At 34.6% G+C, this 12,779-nt stretch overlaps 1 protein-coding gene across 2 annotated transcripts in view; it reads left to right on the top strand.

Annotated features, from left to right (window-relative positions):
* The window catches only part of LOC134853392 (TOG array regulator of axonemal microtubules protein 1-like), a 50,283-nt gene that overhangs the window by 25,466 nt on the left and 12,038 nt on the right, over window positions 1-12,779 (top strand). For both annotated transcript variants that reach the window (XM_063869383.1, XM_063869384.1), the window contains 6 exons: window positions 7,878-7,921; window positions 8,156-8,263; window positions 8,513-8,752; window positions 9,651-9,801; window positions 10,497-10,664; window positions 11,949-12,141. In XM_063869383.1, coding sequence (XP_063725453.1) covers window positions 7,878-7,921; window positions 8,156-8,263; window positions 8,513-8,752; window positions 9,651-9,801; window positions 10,497-10,664; window positions 11,949-12,141 — 904 coding nt within the window. The remainder of the gene's footprint in view (window positions 1-7,877; window positions 7,922-8,155; window positions 8,264-8,512; window positions 8,753-9,650; window positions 9,802-10,496; window positions 10,665-11,948; window positions 12,142-12,779) is intronic.

Genomic DNA, 12,779 nt, shown 5'->3' with positions numbered 1-12,779 from the left:
GTTTTGTGCATCAGTTCGATTTCACATATACTAAGATTGATGCTCATTCGCCTCTTAAATTGTAACAAAGCACGAAAGATTGATGTCGAATAAGCGCAGTCTGAAATTTTTGTTTGCTAAAGTAGCATTGTCAAAAACTAGAAGAAATTTACCTGATTCAATTTAACCTGATTTATTTTATTCTGAGTGACATGATTTCCTGTCAAATGACGCAATGCGAGCATCATTTATCAGAATAGCACCATGCTCGTTGAAATGGCGGCAAATTGCGCCTCTGCTGCTGAAAAATAGTGACTTGATTGTAAGGAGTCATATCTACGGAGCTTGTCTCCGGCCAGTTCTGATGTTGCCCTGAACTCTGAGCGCATACCAAGGCAATATCCAGCTCTCCTATGAGTGCTGATATGAAAGCTCTCTATAGGATCAGAGGAGTCACAAATAAAGACAGAAACCAACAAAGGAGTTTTGAAATGACAGGGTTTGTTGATCTGGACAAGCTACAATTACGGCTACGATGGTTTGGCCATGTTAACCGGCGAGAAAATGATTATGCACTAAAATCAGCAGACTGTGTTTCAGTCCCTGGTAAAAGACCTGCTGGGAGACGGGAGACCTGAAAATCCCAGATTGATTGTGTTAAACGAAACCTGAGAAAATGAAGCCTCAAACCCACAGACTGCCTTGATCGAATGGCATGAAAAAACGTATTTTTTTTCCATTAAATAGCTTGAATTTTTACACCGAAGACTTTAGTCAAGGTGTTATGGTATCGTGTAACGGTTTTTTTTTTTAAATGTTGTCTGTTGTCAAGTGTCGACAAATAACGTCCACAGTTATCAATTATCATGTGGGCTGGACTATATCGCGCTATGTCACGTGATTGCGTATGTTTGTTTCTTTATTTGTTCATCTTTATTTATTTAATTATCTGTTCTTCTATTTATTTAATTATGTTTAGTTTGCTTATATTTATTTATAATTTATGTATGTACATATTTATTTTTGTTTATTTTTATCACGTGTTTTGTTTATTTATTTAATTATTCTTTCTTTCTTTTAGTTTTGCTTTTATTATTTCTGCGTGTGTATTTATTTAATTTATTTATTTTCATTTATTTATATTATGGGTCTGTTTGTTTGGTTATTTGTTCATATATATTTTTTCATGTCTATTTAATTATTTCTATTTCAACTTTTTATATATTTTGCATATGTTTTCTGATATTCAATTCAGGCTCTTTCGATTGTCCCAACAATGGACTCCAATGGCGAATTCGAAAAGGTGAAAGAAACACTTGCCGATGATGCGGTCTCTTGTGTTACCGAAGTTGTCCAAGTTGTGTCGTAGGGCATTCAACAATCGAACCACGACACCTGCTCCTCGTGCAACATCAAAAATGTTGAAGTCATTGAACTTAGCAAGGTGTGTAATTCAGACAATGCTTTTGTATTGCATTGAAAACTATTGTATCGTTGTTGAATAAAAACTGAAATCATTTTCGGTTGCAGGGAAAAGTTCTGAAGTGCAAGAATCCGGCATGTGGACTTGTCAGTCGGGCACCAACGCCAAAAGATGTTGCACACGTTGTTATTAGTGACAAACGCCGGTTTCTGATAGATTTAAATCTTTTTCCCGCTCCATGCACAAACGAAGTAAGCCTGTCTGAGTTCTTTCTCGAGAACCCGTCCATTACGCTCGAGTTCACCCAAGGCGTTGTATCACGTTTACACACCGCCTATTAGTAGTACGCTTAAGACTGCTTTACACTTTCTGGATGTCTAGTTGTAGACAAGTTTTTGTTATGTCTCTCAAATCGTTCAAATGTACCTTGTTATATTTTTGATTGACTAGCAGTAGATGAGTTCTTTGTGATAATTTTCTCTGAATCTTTTTTGAAATTTACCATTACTGCATTTTATTCATTCTCTTAGAGGGTCACAGTTGACAATGCAGGTCACGTCGAACAGTACGAGCATTTTGGACTACGTGTTTTAAGAATTTACAATCTGTTTTAATGTACGACCAATAAATTTTACACCTTAATTCTTAAAAAAAACATTTTCAATTCTTCCCTTGCCATTCTGAACAGGTGGTTACAAAGTTTTAGCTAGTCACTGTATGATTTTCTGCCAGCAGCTCAACTGGTCTGTGTATACTTGTATTAGGTACACAGTTTTTTTTCAACTGCTGTGTATACTTGTATTAGGTACACTGTAGTTTCAATCAACTGATCTGTGTATACTTGTATTAGGTACACAGTTATTCTATTTCAACTTTTGTGTATACTTGTATTAGGTACACTGTAGTTTCAATCAACTGGTATGTGTATACTTGTTTTAGGTACACAGTTTTTTTTCAACTGCTGTGTATACTTGTATTAGGTACACTGTAGTTTCAATCAACTGATCTATGTATACTTGTATTAGGTACACAGTTTTTCTATTTCAACAGCTGTGTATACTTGTATTAGGTACACTGTAGTTTCAATCAACTGGTCTGTGTATACTTGTATTAGGTACACAGTTTTTTTTCAACTGCTGTGTATACTTGTATTAGGTACACTGTAGTTTCAATCAACTGGTCTGTGTATACTTGTATTAGGTACACAGTTTTTCTATTTCAACTGCTGTGTATACTTGTATTAGGTACACTGTAGTTTAATCAACTGATCGTGTATACTTGTATTAGGTACACAGTTTCTTTAGTTTAACTGATCTGTGTATACTTGTAATAGGTACACTGTAGTTTCAATTAACTGGTCTGTGTATACTTGTATTAGGTGTAAAACAGGAGGCGTTTTGCTACACATACAAACACAATCTTTTGTATTTTATTATAGCTATAGAAATTGATCTACAATGCGTAAGTACGACATTTAGTTCTACGATTGTTATTTCAGGTTCTTTGTCAATATTTCAGGCTCTTTGTCAATATAGCAAAATTTTGGTGTATATATGTGTTAGTAAGATTTTTAGTTCTACAACGTTTATTCAGGCTCTTTGTCGATATAGCAAAATATTGGTGTATACATGTGTTAATACGATTTTAGCTCTAGAATTGTTATTTCAGGCTCTTCGTCAATATAGCAATATTTTAGCGTATACATGTGTTAGTACCATTTTTAGTTCTCGAACTGTTATTTTATGATCTATGTCAATATATCAAAATTTTAGTGTATACATGTGTTATTACGATTTTTAGTTCTCGAACTGTTATTTCATGATCTTTGTCAATATATCAAAATTTTATTGTATACATGTGTTAGTACCATTTTTAGTTCTCGAACTGTTATTCCATGATCTTTGTCAATATAGCAAAATTTTGGTGTATACATGTGTTAGTACGATTTTTAGCTCTAGAACTGTTATTCCATGATCTTTGTCAATATAGCAAAAATTTGACGTATACATGTGTTAGTACGATTTTTAGCTCTCGAACTGTTATTTCATGATCTTTGCCAATATAGCAAAATTTTGGTGTATACATGTGTTCGTACGATTTTTAGCTCACGAACTGTTATTTCAGGCTCTTTGTCAATATAGTAAAATTTTGGTGTATACATGTGTTAGTACGATTTTTAGTTCTAGAAGTGTTATTTTATGATCTTCGTTGATATTTCAAAAATTTAACCTATACATGTGTTAGTACGATTTTTAGTTCTAGAACTGTTATTTCAGGCTCTTTCTCGATATACCAAAATTTTGGTGTATACATGTATTAGTACGATTTTTTGTTCTAGAACTGTTATTCTTCAATTATTAGTTGTTCAAGTTGTTTGGTTTTTGCTTCAGTTTCTATGCCTTCGGTGTATTGCGCGTAGCGCCTATGTTTTCAGAGTACCATCATCTGAATGCTGGAATTTGTCAAGCTATCCAGATATACCATAGCTTAAGCGCTTTCGGAATGTCCAACCCCGCCACATAGGGTAAACGGACAATAAACGCATTAGTAGTAATCATGTTTTGAAATTCAAAAGAGCTGAACGTGATATATTGTTTTCTCCGTAATTTGAATGTTAAAAAGTTTTTGATTTTCTCAGATTTTTACTCTTATGAAAGTAAGTTTCTTGTAATCGGTTACTACACTTGTTTTCCGTAAACAACTTTTCTTACCCATTTTCAACTTTTCTTTTAGATTTATCATTGAATCTTATCAATTTTCAGTGTGCAATTGAAATTCTTTCTGATAAAGTTTGGTTTTGCTGGACTTTCGTTTGTCTGCTCAAGTTTTGTCGGCTTAGTTGCAACATGACGGATTTTTCTTCTGCTTTAAGTAAATATTATGGATTGGCAAGTGTTATTTTTTGCAGTTGCAGGGAGACTTGAAACTTTTAAAAGGTTTTTTAAAATCATTTATTTCGGCTCAACTGGTGTCTGCTGAAAGTTTGTCGGCTTTGTTTTCGCTTTAGTGTATACATGTGTTATTACGATTTTTAGTTCTCGAACTGTTATTTCATGATCTTTGTCAATATATCAAAATTTTATTGTATACATGTGTTAGTACCATTTTTAGTTCTCGAACTGTTATTCCATGATCTTTGTCAATATAGCAAAATTTTGGTGTATACATGTGTTAGTACGATTTTTAGCTCTAGAACTGTTATTCCATGATCTTTGTCAATATAGCAAAAATTTGACGTATACATGTGTTAGTACGATTTTTAGCTCTCGAACTGTTATTTCATGATCTTTGCCAATATAGCAAAATTTTGGTGTATACATGTGTTCGTACGATTTTTAGCTCACGAACTGTTATTTCAGGCTCTTTGTCAATATAGTAAAATTTTGGTGTATACATGTGTTAGTACGATTTTTAGTTCTAGAAGTGTTATTTTATGATCTTCGTTGATATTTCAAAAATTTAACCTATACATGTGTTAGTACGATTTTTAGTTCTAGAACTGTTATTTCAGGCTCTTTCTCGATATAGCAAAATTTTGGTGTATACATGTATTAGTACGATTTTTTGTTCTAGAACTGTTATTCTTCAATTATTAGTTGTTCAAGTTGTTTGGTTTTTGCTTCAGTTTCTATGCCTTCGGTGTATTGCGCGTAGCGCCTATGTTTTCAGAGTACCATCATCTGAATGCTGGAATTTGTCAAGCTATCCAGATATACCATAGCTTAAGCGCTTTCGGAATGTCCAACCCCGCCACATAGGGTAAACGGACAATAAACGCATTAGTAGTAATCATGTTTTGAAATTCAAAAGAGCTGAACGTGATATATTGTTTTCTCCGTAATTTGAATGTTAAAAAGTTTTTGATTTTCTCAGATTTTTACTCTTATGAAAGTAAGTTTCTTGTAATCGGTTACTACACTTGTTTTCCGTAAACAACTTTTCTTACCCATTTTCAACTTTTCTTTTAGATTTATCATTGAATCTTATCAATTTTCAGTGTGCAATTGAAATTCTTTCTGATAAAGTTTGGTTTTGCTGGACTTTCGTTTGTCTGCTCAAGTTTTGTCGGCTTAGTTGCAACATGACGGATTTTTCTTCTGCTTTAAGTAAATATTATGGATTGGCAAGTGTTATTTTTTGCAGTTGCAGGGAGACTTGAAACTTTTAAAAGGTTTTTTAAAATCATTTATTTCGGCTCAACTGGTGTCTGCTGAAAGTTTGTCGGCTTTGTTTTCGCTTTGTGAGTTTTCTTCCGTCGATAATATAGAAGTCAAATGTTTCGCTTGGCCTGTTTGCCTAATGTTCCTGTTTGATAAGAAAAGGTATTATGAAAATGTATGGAACTGTTTTTTTATTTTTTTTGAGACGCTCTGGATGTTTTTGCAAAAATTTAAGGTTTCTCATTTTTTTCTACGAATTTTAGAAAGGGTGTCAATGCAAATGTGTGCCTGCATACTCCCCTAGTCTATTTTCACTTAAACCCTCTGTCTACATCCGTCGCAAATATGCGGGAGAAGATTTGACCCTTTTTTAAGTTTTTTTTTTTCGTGGTCACAAAAACTAGATGTTGCGCGATTCTCTTCTTCATAAGCGGCTACTCCCAAAAGCTTGTTGCACAACAATCTATCAATCTCATAAATGTCAATTTTATTTATCGTTTTTTGAAGCCATTGGACTTTTCTGAAAAATTATACTCACAAATCTGAGTTTTGGATTCACTGGAATTACAGGTTGTGTGAATCTCTTCTGCTTAAAAAGCCCTGCATATTTTTTCTACTTGATAAGCTGTGATTCTCGGAGTTTCTTAACTACCCCCTAGTTCCTTAATAATTTACGTTCAAAAAGTTGAAGTTGCGTTCAAAATTGCGTTCAAATTGCGCTCAAAAAGTTGAAGGGAATCTTCTGTGTTGAAGCGACATCGACGAATTTTTAGGAGAAAAAGTATGGATTTAAATCAATGTCGTTTCATTTCAGCTCCAAAAATGAAATGGCAAGTGTAAAAACATATGTACGAAGTATTTATTTTTAAACTTTTTTTCAAGAAAAGGTTTGATTGCGCTCAAGTTTGATTTTTTCGCGGTTTGACTTTTGTTTTTGACTTTGGTTTATCTGAAGGCAAATTACGCTCTCTAATTATGGAAAAAAAATGTGAATGACTTCAATTGCGAAAGTCGATTATTATTTTACCCAAGCGAGCCATCGACCGTATTGTTATATTAGGGATCCTCATTTTCCAACCCAATTTGCATAAACTAGGGCTCATTTTGATGGCATTTTTGCTGCATACCATTAACAATCTATTAACAAATTCTTTGAAAGCTGATTCAATTTTAACTTTTATTTTACTTAATTTTTTCGGCCTTCCTTTTGCCATTTTCTCGCTTGTGTTCGTGAAGTGCAGCTTCGACGTCTGTGTTAGTTTACCCAACGGAATGAAAAAATAACCCTCTGGCCCAGCTTCCCTAATTGGGTTAGTCTTGATGAAAAAAGTGCCAATATTAAAAGTTTCTTGAAATTCTTGAAGCTTTCACGTGATTCTTTGAATTATTTTTTTTTTTTTGAACATGGTTGAAACTATGAAAAAGTCTAAAAAAACTTTAAACTTTCTGATGGCCATGTTTTACTCTCAGTTTTAATAGTGGATTAAAATTCGCAACGGAATTTATAAATCACCTATTGATTCATTTTTCCGGGTTACCTCGAGTTCATGAACAATTTTCCAGCTGTTGGATACTTGGAAATGGCGCGAAAAAACGTGAACGGTTTTTCTAGTTCCGAAAGTGGAATTTATTTTCAAGATTTCCCAGCGGAATAAAAACTTTACCTATTGATCCATTTTTGTCAAGTTGGGTTTATGTTATCAAAAAAGCGCCAATTATAAATAGTTCTAGAGTTTAAAGGGCATCTATTTTTTTTTGAAATTCGAAAGTTGAGATTTTTCCAAGAAAGTGTGTTTTATATGTTTACTTGCGTTCATTACGCAATCTCTTTTCCAATCTTTGATTGGCTATATTTTTTTTCGAGCTCCTTTGACCTAATAAAATGATGTCTCGCCTCAAAGTTTTGAAGTTAGCTATTGTTTGCTTAATTCAACAAGCTTTTGTTTATATAATTCGTTTTCTTTTTTCAGAATTTTCATTGATCTTGTGTTTTTGCTCGTTTTATTTAATTGATGACGCAGTAAACAAAGAAGAAATCGTTTTTTAGCTGTGTAGCTGTACCGATATTATTTGTGCGCTTTGCCTTCGAAAAATAATTGAGTTTATATTTTGCAAATATATAGCCAATTTAGCGTTGTAATTTATACTTGGTTGAAAACAGTAGATATTGCTGTATTTTGTTGGAACACACACACACACACACAAATACCTTCATTTTAAAAAAATTAATTATAGCATCTTTTATTGTGATTTTTGAGTCACCTGAAACATATTTTTGATTATCGAGATTTTACATTTTGAGATTTATATTCTAGGTACACTGCTGTCAGGAAAAGCTACAACCCTCAACTGTACAAAGGTGAGCACAGTTTAATTTAACAAGTAATTTAGATCGAATGGAATGAAATTTTAACTGGTTTCGAAGGAATTTCAGATTATTTTCAAATTTCATGTGAAAACGTTGAAACGTTTTTCGTGTGCAAAATTTTCCAAATTTATCTCTATTAAATTAATGAATTGAATCAAAATTCGGAAAATCCACGCCAGTTTCTGACGGTTGAAAAATGAAGATTTAGTTATATGATTTTTCTAGACCCCCTAGATGAGGATGATGACCTAAAATACAAGTCGGCACCGATTGGAAACTACTTTGAAGGAAACAAATATCCTTCACACAACGGAAACAACAACGCTTACAACGGTAAGTGCTCAATTAAAATCAGTGCTCAATGAAATTTTATCTGGTTCAATGTCCTTTTCTATTACCTAGGTCAAGGTCACGTATTGAGTTTTGATGTAAAAGTAAGTACTTAAATGATGCTCAGTTTTTGTGCAAGAGAGGATCGAACAACTTAATTTTATTCTCATGCTGCTGGTCATGACATTGTTTTATTTTAATTGAACTTGGCATCCAAAGCATGCTACGTTTTAATTTCACTTGGCGTTTCAGGTGATGATGAGAATTTGGCGGCGGTGGCAGTGATGGGTGCGGGTGACTCCACCCACCAGACCGCAACACTAAATGGCACCCCCTCAGGTGGGGGGATAAGTGACAGCAAGAGTGGGGCAGACGGAGTGAGTGACTCAACTAGAAGAAAGATAGAGGACATCAAGGAGAAGCAGAGGAGGGAGAAGGCGGAGAAGAAGAAGAGGGAGCAGCAGCAGAAGCTGCAGAAGAGCAGGGAGGAAGGTGAGAACTGCTAAGAAATAGATTAACGCCATTTATCCACGAGGGAAGGACCAACATTCGAGCTGTACAGCTCATCACGGCGAAGCGCTGTTGTGCCCCTGCTTAACAACTACATGCAATGTTTTTTGGTTAATTTACTGGGCTGGGTAATGTTGCCCCATCTTCAAGCAACGAGCACGGATCATGGTGGGCCTCACACATCCGACCTTTCGAAAAGAGAGGTTCATTTTAGAAAAGAAACGTTCATTTTTTAAAATTATTTTTATACAATCTCAAGTTGATCGAAAAAATTAAAAAGTGTGACTGTTTACTTGACATATTGCAAGAATGAGAGCTAATAATCACAAAAGTAACCTCAAGTGGAAAATTCAGCCACCCATCAATTTTAGTCTTATGTAGTCTGAAAATATTCAGACCCGTTTTTCACGACATGGACAAGTTTTTCGATTTTTTTTCGAATTCGAGTCTTGACCAATATTTATGCTTTAAAATGATACCACTTTTGATTCCGTGCACGCTTTCTTTGAGGTAATCAAATAATGTCCAAAAAACAATCCAAACACTCCGGCGATCAAACACTCAATTTCTTTGGGTAATTCGAGTTATAATATCGATTTTAAACCCTATTTAGCCAAGTCAGAAAAATGACGTTTTAAGTTTTACTGAAAGACATCAATGAGTTCAAGTTTTCTTTATTATTGATGTGCTTTCCGATGATGTATAGCTCGTTCATCTCATGGGAATTTCTTAATTCCTATCCTAAGTAAGATGAATTATCAACAAGGGAAAATACCAACATTCGAGATACTATTTCTTATCCGAGAACGGCAACTGTACCCGTGCTTAAAAACAAGAACTACACATGCTGTTTTTAAGTTAGTATTTTCTTTTCTTACAGCATGGGTGGATCCCACAGTTGAAACCCGTGCATCTCTCAACTCCGCCCCCACTCCAGGGCTCAAACACAACAACAACAGTCAGTCCAGCTATAACAGTCAACCACCACAGCAGACGCAATCACAACAGGGTCCAAAACACAAGTCCAGCTTGTTAGTTGATAACTTATAAATTTAACCAAGTTATAATCTTATATAACCAAGTAAATAACCTCTGTAGATAAATAAAAAATTAATCCCAGGTGACTTGGTGCCAAATTTGTTATGAGGCATGCGAATCTGCTGTAATCTTTTCTATGGTGTAATGAGCAACGAAACGTGTTTGAAAGAATCTTGCAATTATGTAGCTGAAAAAAGGTTTCGAACCTTGACGAATCAATAGAGCTTTTCAGCTGAAAATATTCCAATTCTAAAACGCTTTTGCAAAAACTCTGATATTTTGATATTTACATGTTATTTTTTCAGGAGCAAAAAGATCTTTGTAAGGTCCCACAAAATCGTATAAAACTTTTGAATTCTTGTTTTTCAAATATATTTTTACTTTTTAAATTTCAGGCCTGACTATTGGCCTAACAGGTACTGTTAAATAATCCGCGATTTAACTCATCGCGCGTTTATTGGCTTCACCTTTATGAATTTGTGGCTTTTCTATCGTGCTTTTGCAATTTATAGTGTGATTTCGCATTAAAACGCACAGACAAAGTTCACATCCCCACAAATGAGATCGAAGCTGGTAAATATTTTAATGGAAGTTGGCGATGAGCAAAATCCTTTTTTTTCTGATTTTTTGGCTGATTGTTTCTTTAAAAAGACAGTCATGGCATATCTGAAAAATGTAAATTGTTTAGTGCCCCGAGCAACAACAACAACAAATCATCCCCCTCTGCCCAACCCCACTCGTCATCAGCCTCGTCCTCCTCAACCCCCTCTTCATCGCAACAGCAGACGCCTCAGTTAAGAAGTTCCCCTGACGTGGAGCTAAGAAGGGCGATGGCACTCGTCCAAAATCAGGACTGGTAAGAGAAATTTTATTTTAGTTATAATAGTAACAAGAACATGTAGCACAGAATATTCCGCATCTAGCGCAGAATACCAAAGAACCAAAAAAGTTACTGATTTTTAAAAAACCAAAAATTAGTGTCGTTTTTTGTGCGATGTGTGATAAAAGGATCTGAACGAAAGCATAGAACTTGGGGATATTTGATAATCATAGTAAAATAGGCATATTGAACAACAGTTCTAAAAAAATAAGACATCAGATATTTTTATGAAATTTTTTATTCAGAAGATGGCTTGGTTTAAGTATTGAGTAAGAATTTCACGAGTTTTTCATTTATAATAGGCCTGTCCTTCGCTTTTTTTGTTCAAAATCGACCAAAATTTGAAAATTTCAAACTGGTTTTTCTCAACTTAGAGTATTTTGAGAATTTTTTCAATGTCGTACAAGTCATGACTGATAGACTACACCCATTCCGACGATTATTTTTCGTGTCTGAATTCGCTGGAAAAAAAACCAAAGCAAAAGAGAGAAAACTAAACCACTCGAAGACAAAAGTTCCTCCCCATTTTCAATAGTCGGAACAAAAATGACAAAGAGCTCAAGGCGAGCACCCATGCGAATAACTTACCGAAACCGTTTTTGTTCAATTTTCATTTTGTGTTTGTTATTACATTCTGGACAGAAACAAGCTGGTCTCCAAGTACATATGTTTTCCGCATCAAAATGTCACAAAATTCGAAATGATGTGAATTTGCATAGTGGTTTAAAAGTTATAACGCGTGATACCATTTCTAAATGATACAACTAAGTAGCAGGTATAATAAATTATTTGTCGTCCTCGCATATTTTTCCGTGACTAAAACGACCCCATTTTGTGAATTTGTTTGATATTTTTGTCAATATCGGAGCTTTAACAACAAAATTTAGCTGGGAAAGCAGTGACTTTGATACACAAAAATGTTCAATCTAGAATGTGCGGTAATCATGGAAAAAAGGGCATCATTAGACGTGTATACTTCATCCCTTAATCGCGCGCGAAATTTAGACGAAATGTCAAAGTCATGATCAATACAAAAGAATTTTTCTCAAATAGGTCAATTGAAAATTACCTGTTATGTTGCTCAAGTTATCCGGATAAGTTACAAATAAATAGAAATTTTTTCTCATTGGGTGATTGATGAAACTAAATGCGTCTTCAAAATAGAGTTTGAACAGCTCGCTAGTTTAGTAAATGATGCGATGTTTGTTTATTTTGTGCGGAATAAGTGACAAGACTCTTACATGGTTTTGAATGTTGCAGGGGTTCTAAGTGTGAAGGCATAGCCCTTCTCTCTGTCCTATCCGAGAAGTACCCCGAAGTGTTGGGGGCCCAGATGCACGATGTGAACCTAGCCGTGGTGGCAGAAGTGAAGAATCTGAGGAGTCAAGTGGCTAAAGAGGCCATTAAGTTGATGCGCACTCTGTTCAAAAATCTAGACAGGAGGATGGATTTGGCGAGTTTATTTGTTTTTTTTTAGATTCATCAATTGAGGTTATGTTTCAGTTTATGGCCCTGTAATTGTGCGAAAGCTGGAAAGATGGTTTTGATAAGTTGTTTATCAATTCGCCCTCTCGTGTTACCTCTTTCTCTCTCAACTCGCATGCGAGGAGCAAATGTTGTACTTATTGAATTAAACTACAGATAAGACTAGCAGCATTAAGTTTTGTATTAGAATTGAAAATTCATGAGTAATGACCTGTTTTGTTTTGAATTATTGTATTTTTTGTATGTTGAGTGAAACTCACGACTGATTACACACCATCGAAGCGTCGTGTCATTCCACAATGTCTACTTTTTCCAAGCTAAGTCGCAAATAAAAGTTCATTAAAAGTGTTCACTTATGCTGTTGATGTATGCGATGATTCCAAATAAACCAGCCGAAGTATAAACCAACCAAAATGCACAGAGTATATAAGCCAGCTGAAAAGTTAGGTCTTGTGATGATTGTGATCAATTTTACTGTTGGGCCGTTTGATTTTGATTTCTTTTGAAGTTCCGTCATTTCCGTTGCTTAAGTTAGCGAGCAGCGTAGTGTTTTAGTACCAACCTTTTTTCTAACCTAACTCGAAAATAAAAGTGTTCCTTTATTTC

This window comes from Symsagittifera roscoffensis, chromosome 8 (genome assembly GCF_963678635.1).
Source record: "Symsagittifera roscoffensis chromosome 8, txSymRosc1.1, whole genome shotgun sequence".
In the NCBI taxonomy this organism is placed as follows: domain Eukaryota; kingdom Metazoa; phylum Xenacoelomorpha; order Acoela; family Convolutidae; genus Symsagittifera; species Symsagittifera roscoffensis.
Note: the sequence above shows the minus strand (reverse complement) of the source record. Positions and strands in the feature narration are given on the sequence as shown.